Source organism: Chiloscyllium plagiosum, unplaced genomic scaffold (genome assembly GCF_037043375.1).
Source record: "Chiloscyllium plagiosum isolate Xiang-an unplaced genomic scaffold, Cpla_swu_hap1 HiC_scaffold_4, whole genome shotgun sequence".
Taxonomy (NCBI): domain Eukaryota; kingdom Metazoa; phylum Chordata; class Chondrichthyes; order Orectolobiformes; family Hemiscylliidae; genus Chiloscyllium; species Chiloscyllium plagiosum.
The window spans coordinates 4,886,799-4,902,918 of NW_028270142.1; the positions used below are offsets into that span (position 1 = coordinate 4,886,799).

General features: G+C 39.2%; 1 protein-coding gene across 2 annotated transcripts in view; it reads left to right on the forward strand.

Moving 5' to 3' along the window:
* Positions 1 to 2,603: 2,603 nt before the first annotated feature.
* Positions 2,604 to 16,120, forward strand: part of ythdf3 (YTH N6-methyladenosine RNA binding protein F3) — a 36,913-nt gene continuing 23,396 nt past the window's right edge. Inside the window, exons 1-3 of one of the 2 annotated variants that reach the window (XM_043689293.2) lie at positions 2,604 to 2,910; positions 3,204 to 3,228; positions 8,439 to 8,518. In XM_043689293.2, the coding sequence (XP_043545228.1) occupies positions 2,887 to 2,910; positions 3,204 to 3,228; positions 8,439 to 8,518 (129 nt within the window). In that variant the 5' untranslated portion in view covers positions 2,604 to 2,886. The remainder of the gene's footprint in view (positions 2,911 to 3,203; positions 3,229 to 8,438; positions 8,519 to 16,120) is intronic. The other variant, XM_043689294.2, reaches the window with a different exon arrangement.

The following is a 16,120-nucleotide window of genomic DNA, read 5'->3' on the forward strand; positions in this document are numbered from 1 at the left end:
TTTCATCAGGTGGTTGTGGAGAATAAGAACGTAGGACACAGAATTTAAAGCAAAAGTTTACCGTGTGATGTAACTGAAATTATGTATCGAAAAAGACCTGGACTGTTTGTTAAGTTTCTCATCTTTTAGAATGGGCATGTTGGTTTGAGTTCTTTCATGTGTAAATTCCAGAATTTTTTTTAAAGTTGCATTCTCAAGTGAACTTTAACAATCGGTGCCATGTTGGCTCAGATAATGCATGTAAGGTGTGAGGTGCCCTGTGTGAGGTTGTCTGTGCCCCAATGTTCAGATTGATTCTAATCCAAAACATCTAATCTAAAAATGTGAACTAAATACATTGATCAGGACTTTAGATCCAATCCTTCATAGTTCGCATGCGCCATCATCCCACATACTTCTCACGTCGGCAGTTTCTACTGTCTTCTGAAGGTACACAAAACCAACACACCAGGATGTCCCATCACATCAGGCATTGGGACCCTGTGTGAGAACTTCTCTGGCTATGTCAAAGGCATCTTGAAACCCATTGTACAGGAGACCCCCACCTTCTGTCGCGACACTATAGATTTCTTGCAGAAACTCAGCACCCATGGACCAGTCGAACTGGGAAGATTTCTTGTCACAATGGACATTTCAGCACTCTACAACAGCATTCCCCATAATGTCGGCATCGTGGCAACAGCCTCAGCATCAACACCAATAACTGCCAGTCTCTGAGCACCGTCCTACAACTCATTCACTTTATCCTCAATCACATTTTCATCTTTGACAATCAGTTCTTCATCCAGACACAAGGAACAACCATGGGGACCAAATTTGCACCTCAATATGCCAACAGGTTTGAACAAGACTTCTTCTCTGCACAGGACTTCCAATTCTGTGGATTGCTATATTGACATTTTTTTTCAGGGCTCATCACTGAAACAACTACACAGTGATATCAACAAGTACCATTCCACCACCAAACTCACCATGGGCTATTTTTTAGTATCTGTCTCATTCTTGGACACATGTATCTCCATCAAGGATGGGCACTTCAGCACCTCACTCTCCCGCAAACCCATGATAACCTCACAATACTACACTTCTCCAGCTTCCACCCGAAACATATTAAAACAGTCATCCTCTACGGACAAGCCCTATGCATACACAGGATCTGTTCAGGTGAGGAGGAACGTGACGGGCACTTGGAAGTACTCAAGAATGCCCTTGTAAGAACGGTACATTGGTGAGACTGAGCAGAGTCTATGGCAACAGTTGAATAGACAGCGCATAACAATCAACAGACAGGAGTGTTCCCTCCCAGTTGGAGAACACTTCCGCAGTCCGGGACGTTCGACCTTGGACCTTCGGGTGACCACCCTCTAAAGCAGCATTGGGACAGGCAACCACGCAAAGTTGGCGAGCAAAGGCTGATAGCCAAGTTTGGTACTCACGGGGCTGGGCCTCAACCGAGACCTTGGTTCATGTCACACTACAGGTGACCCTACTGCACTACACACGCAGACAGACATACACTCACACTGCTACAGACCCATAACTCACGCAGACGCTCCCTCAAACACGAGCTCTCTCATACGCTCACACATTCACACCCATACACACACCCTCTCACAGACACTTATACCCCTTTCCATTCACTCACAGACACACACTCATACCCCTCCCCCTGCCACCCCCCACACACATGCACACATACACATATAAGTTTGTGGGGTGAATGTGTACTTGCAGAATTACATTTTATTTCACTCAAAAACTGCATGAATCCATGTAAGATTCTGTGAATCCCTTTTTTAGATTAGAATCAGTCTGACCATTAGAACACAGACAGCCTCACACAGGACAGCTCACACCTGAACTGCGTTATCTGGGCTGACATGAAACCAATTGTTAAAAGTTCATGTGAGAATGTAACTTTAAAAAAGTTCTGGATTTACATATGAAAGAACTGAAACCAGCATGCTGATTCTAAAAGATGAGAGACTTAAACAGTCCAGGTCTTTTTCAATATATAATTTCAGTTATATCACACTGTGAACCTTTGCTATAAATTCTGTGTCTTATGATCTTATTCTCCACGACCACCTGGTGAAGGAGCAGCGCTCCGAAAGCTAGTGCTTCCAAATAAACCTGTTGGACTATAACCTGCTGTTGTGTGATTTTTATCTTTGCACACCCTAATCCAAAACTACCATCCAAATCACATCTGGACTGGAAACATTAGCTTGCTCTAAGCTTTGAGCATTTTTTGTTTAGAATGGCTCTTCATGCTGGGGACCTCCAGTTGTGCGCCCCCTGGTTTTGGAGGACTATTATGTCAACAGGCGCCGTCGCTTTCTCCCGCTGCCTGTCCGTGTTGGGGTCCTGCAGCATGTGCGCCCTCCCCCGACTAGGAGGACTATAATGGCAGCTGGCGCCGCCGTTTTCCACCTCAGCATGTCGTGTTGCGGTCCTCCCGGGCGTGCGCCCCCTCCTTCGGAGGACTGTAATCGCCGCTGGCCGTTCTCCCTCCCTCCCTCCCTTCCCTGACTTCACTTGTCCTTCATGCCATGACGTCAGGGGACCGGAAGGTCAGAGGCTGTGAGCGGAAGTGGGTGCTGGAGTGTTCCGCCATTGTATGTGTGAGTCTGTGAGAGAGAACCACTGTGTCCTGGAGAGGAAGCCGGAGCAGCACCTCAGCAAACACCGGGGAGGGCGGAGATTAAACACACCGCGGCGCCGTCCACCACCACCACCTGCTGCTGCTGCTGGGCGTTTTATTTTGTTGGAGCCGGTGTTGCCTCAGGCTGGTGCTGGGAGCGCGGGTTGAAGAGGATTCGGCCGATCCGGAGGCCGAGCCCCTGCCGCCTGCTGCCCGCCCGCCCGCTCGCCCTTTGATGAAGAATGTCTGCTACCAGCGTGGATCAGGTGAGTGCCAGGCGGAGAGTGAGAGTGAGGGAGAGGGAGAGGGCCGAGTGTGGACCACCGCCTCACAGGCCGTGACTCCTCTACCTCTCACCATTTCCTGCCGTTTACAATCTCGTAACAAGGTGTGTGTGCGTGTGCTTTTTTTTTGTGTTTTAAAAAGAAATAGAGTTGTTAATATTTAATTCCGATTTTCCATAAGGTACTGACGGGTGTTTTCTTCTTTTTTGTGTGTTTTTTTTTGTTTCCTTTTCTTTTGTATTTTTTGCTTTCTATTAAACACGGTACTACATCAGAGACCGAAAGGCCAGGGAAGTAAAGGTGAGTTGGTCCGTTACTCAATCTGTTTGATTTCACAGACTGAGTGCTTTGACATTTTTGTATATTTTTGTTTGCTTTGCTAGAGCGCGCTTAACTTGATTTTCCTAACATCAGCACCTTTTTATTTCATTTCTGAATTCATTAAATCAAACTTTGAAAACTTTTAAATGTTTTCTGCCCTTATACCAAACTTAAGAACACTTTCAGTATTCATATCGCAAGACATGATTTCAAGCTTGCCCCTACAGGGAAAATGAGCTTCCCACCTTTTACTTAATTGAATCAAGTATTAATTTATCTTGATTTTCTATGTATGAATGTGGTTACACAGCTGTTCAGGCTGAAGTTCATGGTGCTTTATCATTTGTTTACACTTTTAAGTCTGTAATTCTATTTTTTTCTGTTGCAGATTCTTAGTTGAGGTTATTAAATGTTGATTTTGCTTTTAAAATTGATTTATTATCTTTTGTGCAATAGCTTGAAGCCTTGAATTGTTTCTAAATGCAGTAAAATTGTTATTTTAGTTAAATGTACAAAATTGACTTTTGAGCACATTTTCCTTTAAGTGCTTGAAACACCTGGACAGTTCTGTTACATCTTTGATGCACTCAGCCAAGATTGTGTGTGTGTTTGAATGTAAACAATGTATGATTGGCATGAATGAGTTGGACTGAAGTGTCTTTCTGTGCTGTACATTTCCATGATTATGACATAGTAATTAAATTTTAGATATTCAAATAAGTTATTCAATTTATAAATTATTTGATTGAAGAACTGTATCTGAAAACTAAAGAAACAACTTTTGTTTTCTGTTTCAACTCCTGTGCTTTACTTGTTAACTATGCCATATAGAGCTGTATATAATCTACAGTGGAGGGGGTGGGCTGGGTGTTGGTAGGTGCTTTCCCCCTCTCATTGAAGGGAAGTTTTTGTAGCAGGACATCCAATTGTATCTGATTGGTTATCCTTGGTTTTGCATGTGTAGGTTTTTAATATTGAATTAAAATGCAAGTTGATAATGGTGAAGAAAGGGTGATGGCATTTGGCACTCTTGCAATTAGAACTAGGACAAGAAATTATGTCCTCATAACCAAACAGATTGAAGAATTGTGAAATGAATTGTCAATCATTGCGCAAAGTATCAATTGGTGACCAAATTCAGAGAAAAGAGAGATTAGATTGAAACAAATGAGAGACAGGAAATTTTTTCAAGTCTCCAGCCACAACTAAAGTCTAATGGGTTGAGAGTTTACATTTATGATGGTGATTCTGCGGCAAGTTGGTTCATAAGTTACGTGCGCGGACACAATTTTATCATTTAATACTTTTCAGAGGTCAGAGTTGGCAAGATGCACTTTCATAAAAATAAGGTAAAAACATTGACTGCAGATGCTGAAAACCAGATTTGAGATTAGAGTGGTGCTGGAAAAGCACAGCAGTTCAGGCAGCATCCGAGGAGCAGCAAAAATAATAATGGTTTGGCATAACTCGTCTGTCAATTTTGAATAATCAAGTTTAGTTACTGATTTTTTTTGTCTTAAGTCCGTGAGTCATTTGCACATAAATGATAGTGAGCACCATTAGCCTCTGTTATTTTGACAGAACAATCTGAGCCATTATATTTGAAGCTGAAAGTGAGTTGGCAATTTAATTCTTGTAGCATTGTAAAATATTTATAATTTCTTCAGGAGAATCCATTGCTTTGTTTGTGTGCCCAAATTGTGTCATAGCACACACCTAACACATTCAATGTGCTCGCATGGTGTGATAACATACTCTCTGCATATTATGCAGTAATACATGTCCGGTGCACAGTTGGTGTGCCCACATGTGATAGTAGACACCCACAACTCTGGTGTGTCCAGATTGCCTAATAGCACACTCCCAGTGGTCTTTTGGTATGCCTACATTGTGCGATGAACAATGTGTAAGAATGTACCCAATTGTCTTTCCTTTTGTGCATACTTGGTGCATCCAGCTGATTGTATTACGTATTGGTCACTATTGGTGTGAACTCAAGTGGTTAAACTGTTGAGGTTTGATGAAAAGTTTGATTTCCAGCTGTAGAGGGGCCTGTTTTAAAAGTTCTAAGATTTTCCACCGTATGAATGGTATGCAGAAGTAATTTGTTTGATCACTGGCTGGCACTGACTCACTGGCCAATTGATCTGATGGAATGGGAGCAAAATCTGAAGTTCAGATCATTTTCTAGCAGTGGATATGTCTTTTGAGAAAATTGTTGAGTCTAGGAATACTAATAACTGAGCATTGGATTTCCAATCTTAAACTGCAGATTTGAACTTTGTAGTTAGGTTAATTGTTCACCCTCTCAGACCTTGGCTGCGTTGATAGTTGATGTCTACACAAACTGTTTGACAAAATTATTCATTTATCCACAAAATGGAAGTCAGCTGTGTGCCCAGCAGTATAACATGGAAATAGCATGTCTTGTGCAGTGTAATCCAGTGTGAAATTGCTAACTAGGCACAGGTGCATTTAACCACATGCACTACTGCAAAATATCTTTTACTCAAACAATGCAGATTAATGTAATTTATGTACAACTATTTACTTCTGCCATTCTGTAACCAAGCAAGCACTCAATCAAACAACATACTTGCATAGTTCTTGTCTTGTTGTTTACCAATAAATACCAAAAAAATGAAGTTCACATATATGTCATACTTTGTGCCCTTAGCAGTTAAATGTATTACAGTGACTTTATTTATAATTTGGTCAGAGTAGAAATACGATGGACACATTGGGATTCCCAATTATTCACGTGGCTATAATAGCTTATGTTTTAACTCTTGTATTCAATAATTTGCGTGCCTCTTCAAAGAGAAATATGAAGAAATAAAGGATTTCACTGAAACCTAAATGGCTACAACTGATTTGACATCAGCATTAAATTTATTAATAACAGCTGCTTTATTGATATGTGAATCAATTTATTTTCAAATTAACTGGAATTCCATTTTGGGCCCTCTGAATCAAACATTTGCATATTAATAAAGTAATATTGCAATATGTTTTTATGATTATACAGCAGCTTATTTTGACATGCCATAAAGATGATGGAATAGAAAATGTTGCATTTTTGTGTACTTCCTGTCCATCACCTTTAAATGTCATACTTTCTCATGCAAAATTCCTAAAATGAGGAAAGGTAAAAGTCCGTGGCTCGAGATTAATCAGTGTATGAATTTATCCCATGATTACCTTAGCTTTTGTGAGTATACTTAGATAATGACTTATCTATTATAATATTATTGTCCTTTCACCAAATCATTTGACTTTCATTTCGCATTGCACCAGGGACTTTTCAATTTTTAATAAAAACAATGCAACTGTATTGGAACCATCAGAAAGTTACAGATGAAAAACCAATTTTTTAAAAAAAAGCTAATTAATGCTGGGAACTTTTAACCAGGAACTGAAATTGGTCATTATACAGTCATAGAGATGTACTGCATGGAATTTCCCGATCCTAGAACATAGGAGCTGCAGTAGACCATTCAGCAAGATTTTCTACCTTTCAGCACCATTCCCAAATCCCTTAAATGCCTTAACACCAAACAAATTATGAACTTCTGCCTTGAATGTGTTCAATAAATGAGCATCCATAGCTGTCCAATAGACAATTCTAGAAGTTTGCCACTGTAGTGTTAAATTTCTCCTTGTCTCAATCCTAAGTAACTGAACCCCTTATTCTGAGGCAGTGATCATATCAGAGTTCAGGGGTATCACTTTCTATTTTGTTTCATGTTGATGTCATATTTTTCTAAACTGCAGTGACTGTAGATAAGCCTAGTTTTTTGATGTCTCTTCTGTCATCAGACTTCTATATGGACATCTCATATTAGAGCAAAAGTGCAGAGAAACACTATTCTGCATTCTGCTCTATTACCCTGGTGTATTTACGTAAGGTATGATTTTTCAGGTTAGCATTCAAAGCAATACATTTCACTCTTTTGGTATATGTGACAATGAAAAATCAAATCAATCAATCAAATCCTCATGAAGTAATGCCCCTCATCACTGAAACAGTCTTGTGACCTTTGGTTGCCCACACCTCGAGAGCAAGTTAAGGAAACTGCATGTAGTATTCTAGGTATGGTCTCCCTGATATCCTCCATAACTAATAATGGTTTTTATACTTTTATATTCCATTTGTAACAAAAGCTAATATACTATTTGTCTATTTAATTGTTTAATGCACCTGCATAATAACTAACTTCTATTCGTGTAGAAAGTCACCCGATTTCCTCTGAATTCAATGTGTCCCCAGTTCTCCTGCCATCCAAAAACACTCTCACTACATAGATGGATAACTTGTACTTTGCACTGTGTTCCATCTATCATATTTTTGCCCACTCTTAAGACCTGAATTTGTGTGTAATTAATTGATCTTATTGCCTCAAATGCGATTACTAATACAGCAGAATTGATTGTCATCAACAATATAACAATTCAGTCCTTCAAAAAGACAACTTTAATTTGAATGAGTAATGTCTCTGAAAAGCCAATTATATGCAAAAAAATTGCAAGTGCATATGTTATATTTTATATTTCACTAAGAATATTAAATTGCTTACACTTTCAAAGTTTCACATTGCAATTTACACAGTTCACTGAACAAATAATTAAAATCTGACCTTAGGCTTTGTTTACCCATGCAGTTAGATTTATTTTGGCATTAATATTGCACCTTAACCAGCATATATTATATATTTCATAGTGGAATGTTTATACAATTGTAAAACTATACATCATCCTGGTTTAGTGAGGTTTTTTGGGACAATTTCTCATTTGGCATTTTTGGAAGGGTGAACGTTTATTTTGGACTATTAATGATTTGAGCTTTGATATGTCATGTAATTATGCTAGTTATCTTTTGTATCCATATTACTGTTCTAAATTATTTGAGATCACCCTTTGAGATAATACCTTTTTTTGAAGAAAGATCATGATCTGCTGTGCAAATACGTAATGTTCTAGTTCGGCGTACTATGTATGTTCATACAGTATGTTCTGAAACTACATTTATAAGTTCATTAGCATTTCATGAGACACCTGTCCTTTTTCTAACATTGAATCTGATGCATCCTGTTATGCTATCCAATGTGAAATAAACTTTAAAAGTTAAATTTTCAAAGGTGACTACATTATTTAAGGGACATTTTCTAATGGAATGTTTTCCATTACAGTTCAGAACGGTTCGATGCATCAAAAAGACGCAGTGAATGATGATGATTTTGAACCTTATTTAACCAGCCAAACGAATCAGGTAATTAACATTTAATCTTCAAAATTCATTAAATTTTGGGCTTTGTGTTCATTAAATTTTAGGCTTTGTGTACATTACTTGGTTAAAATCGGAAAGGTATTCATAATGGAAAGCTTTTATTTCCATGAATTTGTTAATGGTATTATCAAATATATATGTGAAATTACTGTACTAAATGCTGTGGTAAAACTAATTTTTTTTAGAAATATTTTCTTGTGCAGCATGCTTAAGGCAGAACTTTCTATCTTGAATAAAACTCTAAATAATTTGTGTGAAAGTTGCAGTAGTGAATAACAATCCAGTCAAAGAACAATTTGAAAGCACATAATGTGGAAATAGTTGGGCTAGGTGCACAGCGTTTCTAGAACCGGTGTGGTCAGAAATCAGTCAGCTCGCATCTGTATTAAAACACCAACAAACTCTGCTGCCTTCATGGTATCTTGAAGTCTGTCTCTTGGACCACTCCCCTTACTTTTCAGTGCTGCTGCTGAAATTGGGCTTGTTGGAGACAGCACAAGTATTTTTAGGTACTTGCTATGATTGGCAATTAAATCACTTCAATACCAAGACATTTGACAAGTTAACACTTGTGTGTTTGAGAATACATCAAAAGAAAGCAGTTCCAAAGCACAAGTAACAATCCTCTGTTGCAAATTCCTTTTAGTGCCCTAAAGATAAAATATCTTGGGTGACATGCTGGGCAGCAGTCTGTTGAGTCACCAGGAAGAAGACAGGGAATTTGAAGTAAAGGTTGACCAGAAAATTTTAAAAAGTCCCTAAAAACACAAGCTAACAGCATGTTATTTTATTTCCAGATCTTCATTTTAAACTTTGTCTTGTTTTTGATAAGGAAACAGTTAACATTTGTAAAATACTTGTGGGCAGTCTGATTTGAAAACACTTTTAATTCATTGAACTATTAAGTGCAGTTCCCACCTTAATCAGTTAACAAACTAGCTAAAAACATTTGCATTTAGCCATGTTCTATCCTTTATTTTTAATTTTAGGCGTTATGATGAACTTCTGGAGCAGGTATGATTTGGTCCAGAAGTAGGGACACTTCCATTGTAAACAAGAGCCCTCAGCAAAGTCCTGTGCAGAGATATTGAAAGAATTGCCCTACTTCTCTTATGGTGAGAGGGGATTTTTACAGCCACCCAAGCTGCAGATAGGTTTGTTTCTCCATGTGATAACACCTGTAATAATGCACAATTTCCTTGGTACTGTGCTGAAGTTGAACTGATCATAATCTCAAATTATGCAGCTAAGCTTAAAATCATTCAGAACCTTGCAAATCTAAAAAAGATAATATTACAAGGGGAGATCCATAGTCTGTCAGCAGATGTGATGCATATGCATGTTCTTGGATGAAGTGATAAATCTGTGCATATATTATTGTTTGGACTACGGAAGCCTCTGATACTTGCCCTTGCAGTACTGGTGCATTTTCCGGCAAATGTTAATCCCTGAAAAGGTTGTGGGTATAAGCTTCCATTATGCACTGCAGTTGCCAGCCACCACTTAAATGGGTTGCTTGCAATAAATTAAAACTGGGTGTGCTCTTGGTCAGATCCTTGCTGGTTCAAGCCCTGTGTTGACATCCCATATCTTCAATGTTCTTGATATGTTAATTGTAAATACTATCTCTAACCCAGATGATTGTAAAATATTTATAGCATTGTTATAACACTGCCAGTTCTGGAACCCTATCCTGGTTTGTTTTGTTTTCCTTGAATAAAAGGATCTGGTCATCTCAGTTGCATCTCACAGGATTTGTTACATTTGCTAACATGAGAAATAATCTTGTCACTTGACTAAGTGGAATAAGTTATGAATTTCTGTGGTAAACTTCTGTATGGTGTATTATAAATGCAATTTTGTTGCTCCCTCCCTCAATCGCACCTGCATGTGCTCGCACTCAGTGTCCCTTCATTGTATCGGCTGATTCCTCCCTGCATTTTTAATACTATACATTTGCGGGCATGAAAGACTTGTCATTAGTTATTGTTAACTGGATAATATTGGTGATAGGGAGTGGGCAACTTATGTAAGAGCCCTATTTAGAATCAGGTCAGGTTCAACTTTTGAATGTACAGTTTGTTCCTTATCTGTCCAGATATAGGCTTCTGCAGCTACCTTTAAATATCCCTAAGGATTTATCATCAACCCTCCCTCCAGCAATATTATCTGAAAATGCATCATCAGTTTCAGAATGTACCCTGATAGCACCCAGGTCTACTTGTCACCACATATGACTCCGTCATCCTCTCCAACTTCAATTGTTAAGACTATCAATGCTGCTTAAACATAAATTTCTCTCAACTTTAATAGTAGGAAGATGGAAGCCATTTGTTTGCTTCCTGTTACAAACTATCCCTCTTTCTGGCAACTGTCTGAGATGAACCAGACTGATCACAACTTCGGTGTCCCATTTAGTCACAAGATGAACCTCTGATCACACAGCGACAATATCACTGAGTGTCTAATTTTACCTACTCTGTCTTTGTCCTTGTCTCCTGCTATTGACATCCTCTTTCATGCCTTTGGACAGTTTTGTTTGTAGATAACAATGGGCTGCTATCCAATTTCTCATGTTTTATTCTCTGTACTCTCTTTCATATCAAACTTTGCCCTGTATCTCACCAGGTAATGTTTTTTTTTATCATTCATGTACTCTCATGTACATCTCTTTTAAAATTGGTATTCTTGTTTTTAGATCTGTCTGTACTCTTCCTTATCTCTTTGATCACATCTACTTGACCCTGTGAGATACCTACACTTATCCAATTCTGGCCAATTGTGAATCCTTGATTTTAATTTCGCTGTCATTGCTGGTTGCGTTTTCAATTGCTGAGACTCTAAGCCCTGCAATTCCCTCCCTAAAAGTCTGTCTCTCTTTAAGAAACTCATTTTCAAACTTTGCCTTAATATTTCCTTAGATAGTTTACATTCAAATTTTATTTGGCAACACTCCTAGGAAAGCTTTGGGATGTTTTATTATATTTTACTATATACACAAGTTGTTTATAATTACTCATCTGCTGCTTTCCAATCATCAGTAAAGCATTTGAAATAATTATCAATAGTGCTTAGTCTGGGTTCTTCAAGAATCAGTAGCTTCTGAGTTCCAATTTAATCTTGATTCCTTTATTGAAGAGGAGCTGAGTGCCAGTGTGCACATGAGCGCAACAATTTAGAATTGTTTCCTGGATATTGTTGGAAATAACCCAGGAGAACAATCTAGAAAGGTAATGTTCAAACTTTGGGATTTGGACTTTTTTCCAGACTGCTTTGCCTCTGGACTTTCAATGAGGTCCTGTTGTGGGCTTTATTTGAAATAATTGAGCAGGTCTCCACTGGCCTTTTCAAAGTGAAGATGCTTGGCTTGCGTTTATGGGATTGTTTGAGCTGTCCAGTCAAAGGGATTTCCTGACTCTGACCATGGTGGCAGGTGGGTTCTCGAGCTATGCAGGTTGCTTCTGATCCTGGTATATACAGCTGACTAGGAGAGGAAGTTCGTTGCATTTGGTAGACTGCATTGAATGAAGAAAATGACACATTAGAACATTTAACAGCAAGTCTACCAGTGGGACATGATCCATTTCAGAAATGTTTAAAGTAAATCACTGCATTAAATGACTTCCACTTATACCACCACTAAATGACACACACTTAATCTAACTCAAATTTCAGATGGATTATGGGCAAAGCCTATGATTAGTCATTAGCAGTATTATATTAATAAAGTCACAAACCATTTGTAAAATGTTATTGCAGAAATGATTAGTTTGATTATTACCGTTTCCAAATATTATTCTAAATTCAGTGATTCTAACATTAACATTCAGTATGAATGACCAACACTAAAGATACAAGCTTAAAACATCACTTCAATAAAACATCAGTGAACAAAGAACAAAGAAAATTTACAGCCCAGGAACAGGCCCTTCGACCCTCCAAGCCTGAGCCGATCCAAATCCACTGTCTAAACCTGTCGCCCACTTCCTAAGCATCTGTATCCCTCTGCTCTCCACATACTCATGCATCTGTCCAGACACATCTTAAATGCCTCTACCGTGCTTACCTCTACCGCCTCTGCTGGCAACACCCTCTGTGTGAAGTATTTAGCGCATGTATCCCCCTTAAACTTTCCACCTCTCACCTTGAAAGCGTGACCTCTTGTTATTGAATCCTTCACCCTAGGAAAAATCCACCCCCTCTATACCCTTCAGGATTTTGTAGACCTCAGTCAGGTCCCCCCCTCATTCTCCTTTTTTTTCTAATGAAAACAAACCTAACCTACTCAACCTCTCTCCATAGCTAGCACCTTCCATACCAGTCAACATCCTCATAAACCTTCTCTGCACTCTCTCTAAAGCGTCCACATCCTTTTGGTAATGTGGCGACCAGAACTGTGCACTGTATTCTAAATGCGGCCAAACCAATGTCTTGTACAATTTTAACATGACTTGCCAGCCCTTATACTTATTAGCCCGTCCAATGGCGACAAGCATACCATATGCCTTCTTGACCACTCTATCCACCTGTGCAGTAACCTTCAGGGTACAATGGACCTGCACTCCCAGATCTCCCTGCCCATCAACTTTTCCCAAGGCTCTTCAAAGATTTTGCCTAAGTTTGAAATCAAATGGTTTTATCCTATGCAGACTGAGGTTATCAGGTCACCTATCTGAAACCCCTACCTGGGTTGTATATCTGCAGTGACGCAGTTACAGAGGACCTAATATTTGCTGTACTGTCAACATGTGATCACTCATGATGTAACATCAAACTCTCAGGCATATGTCCAACTACAGTTAACCCAAAAGATTAATTGGGTACTGTGATGATTAATGTCTGTTCAAGTCAAATTCTGAAGGACAGTAAGCATCTATAAAACCATTTTCCATGGAAGTCAAAGCTTTGAGAGAGAAAGCGATCAAGAAAACATGATTTTTTCCTTTTTATCTATTTTGGTCTCTGCAGAAGGTTGCCTTCTGAGATGTGTTTCTACAGATGCTATAAACACCCCACTAAAGGGGCTATCTTTGTATGAACCTTAAGTAAGAATCAATTAGTTCATTGAAGGAGATCAGCAGCAAGCCCAATCCTGATATCTCCCATTGTCTACAATTCTGCTTCCACTCAAGACCACAGTTAAAGATTCGGTTTACACACTCGTGTTTAGTAAGTTTTGCGTAGTCTTTTTAACAAGTCATTAATCCAAAGTTACACATTTATGGGATAATTCCAAGGATTTAAAACTTAAGGTAATGTGAATTTATAAATATTTTATGGTGATTTAATTGTGACTTTGATATCAGCAGTAAAAGTGAAATGTGGAAGAATTTAAGATGTGAAAGAATATTGTCAAAGTTGGGTAATTGGAAAAGTGAACACATTTCATGAAATTTTGTGCAGCCCTTTGGGAAAAATGTGACATTTTTCTCAGTGTGACTCATTAGAAATAGGGAGATTAATTTGCCTGAGATAATCTTTAAATTAGGATCACTGGTGCTCATTATGACGAATATATCATTATGGTTATCAAATTTACAGAAGCCTTGGACTTCCTTTTGTAAGAAATTACACATTAAAGGAAATGTGATCTTTTATATAAGTGTGTTATTGCTGGAAGCACAGAGTCGGTCAAGTAGCATCGTCGGGCGGAAGAGTTAATCTTTCAAGTACACTCTCCATAGATGTTGTCCAAATTGCTGAACGTTTCCCGCATTTTGTAATTTCAAATGGAGATCGTGCAGAATGCCTGGAAACCACTCTTGAAAATTCCCTCTCTGCTCTTTTTAAGCAAAACTATAATTAAGTTCAACCACACCAGGTGGGATACTGTATGAAACAGTTAACAAAACTTACAAAAAATGAACAGGAACATATTAAGTTAATATTCTCCAGGGTGATGATACACAAACCACTGTGATGCCCACTGGTCTGTGAAAGCCTCTATTGTGCCAGTAACACCGCATACTCCTTCACAATGGGCCACTGATCACAGGAGCACAAAAGAGGGGCAGACCAATCAGCACTATAACCCCTTCAACAGCCTGTTGCCTGGACCTATTAATTGCCACTTTGACCAGGCCTAGGAACCTAAAGTAAGGCCCTTCGACCTGCCACTGTCTCAGATCATCTAATATTTTTATCACCTCCAGACTTGACGATACAAACATTCTCCTGGGCTCCTGTTCTCCATACGCCATAAACCGAAACTCATCAAAAATGCTGCTATGAGTTTCGACATGATGCCAAGCGCAACTGGCCCATCACTTCTAGTGCTTGTGGACTAACATTGTCACCTGGTCCCCCAATACCTAATTTACAATTCTCATATGAAAATGCTTTAGTAGGCATGACTCTTTCTATTTCTGTGCTCTCTTGTATTCTTAATACCTTCTGATAAACCTTTACATCAACTACATTTCCCACTCCTTGCATATAATTAGTGCCATGTTTGCAACCACCATGCCTTATCCTTGAATTTCTTTCCTGAACCTAACTTATTTTCTGTTTTTTAAATAGTTTTTAAAGCCTATTGACTCCATCTCATTTTATATCCCGGTATATATCTGTGAAGTTTCTTCGAATGGTTTCATACATTAAAGGCTTTATATGTGCAAGTTCTTTTTGTTCAAAAATTAATTAATTTAATCTTTTAGATTAGATTACTTACAGTGTGGAAACAGGCCCTTCGGCCCAACCAGTCCACACCGCCCCGCCGAAGCGCAACCCAACCATATCCCTACATTTACCCCTTACCTAACACTACGGGCAATTTAGCATGGCCAATTCACCTGACCTGCACATCTTTGGACTGTGGGAGGAAACCGGAGCACCCGGAGGAAACCCACGCACACACAGGGAGAATGTGCAAACTCCACACAGTCAGTCGCCTGAGGCGGGAATTGAACCCGGGTCTCTGGCGCTGTGAGGCAGCAGTGCTAACCACTGTGCCACCGTGCTGCACTTTGTAGTGCAGAAGAGGCCTTTTGGCCCATCTAGTCTGCATCAATCCTCCAAAGAGCATCTCACCCACCCCCTGCATTTCCTATGGCTAATCCATCTAGCCTGCACAACCCTAACTCTATGGGCAATTTAGCATGGCCAACCCACCAAACCTGAAGGTCCTTGAACTCTGGGAGGAAACCAGAGCACCCTGGAGGAAACCCAAGCAGGTACACGGAGAATGACCAAACTCCATGCAGTCACCTGAGGCCTGAATTGAGTTTGGGTCCCTGGTGCTGTGAGGCTGCGGTGCTAACCACTGAGCCACCATACTGATCCTGGTTGTTCAGTATGAAAATTACAGGTTTAATGATGTGTTTAGCTCTGCTTTGTCATTAAATATATGCATACGGGCACAATAGCTTACCCTGACAGATAGAAACATTCAAAATCTTTAGTTTCTATTGAAAAGTAAATAACATTTTTTAATTCGATAAATTTACATTTTGAAGCTAATGATAGCTGCTTTTTGGAACACTGTACTACTTTTATTGACTGTACATCTGTTTCAGTTTTGTTTGGTGCTTTGCAGAATCATAATTCTGATTCTTCTCTTCCTCTACACTGGCCCTAATTGTAAGT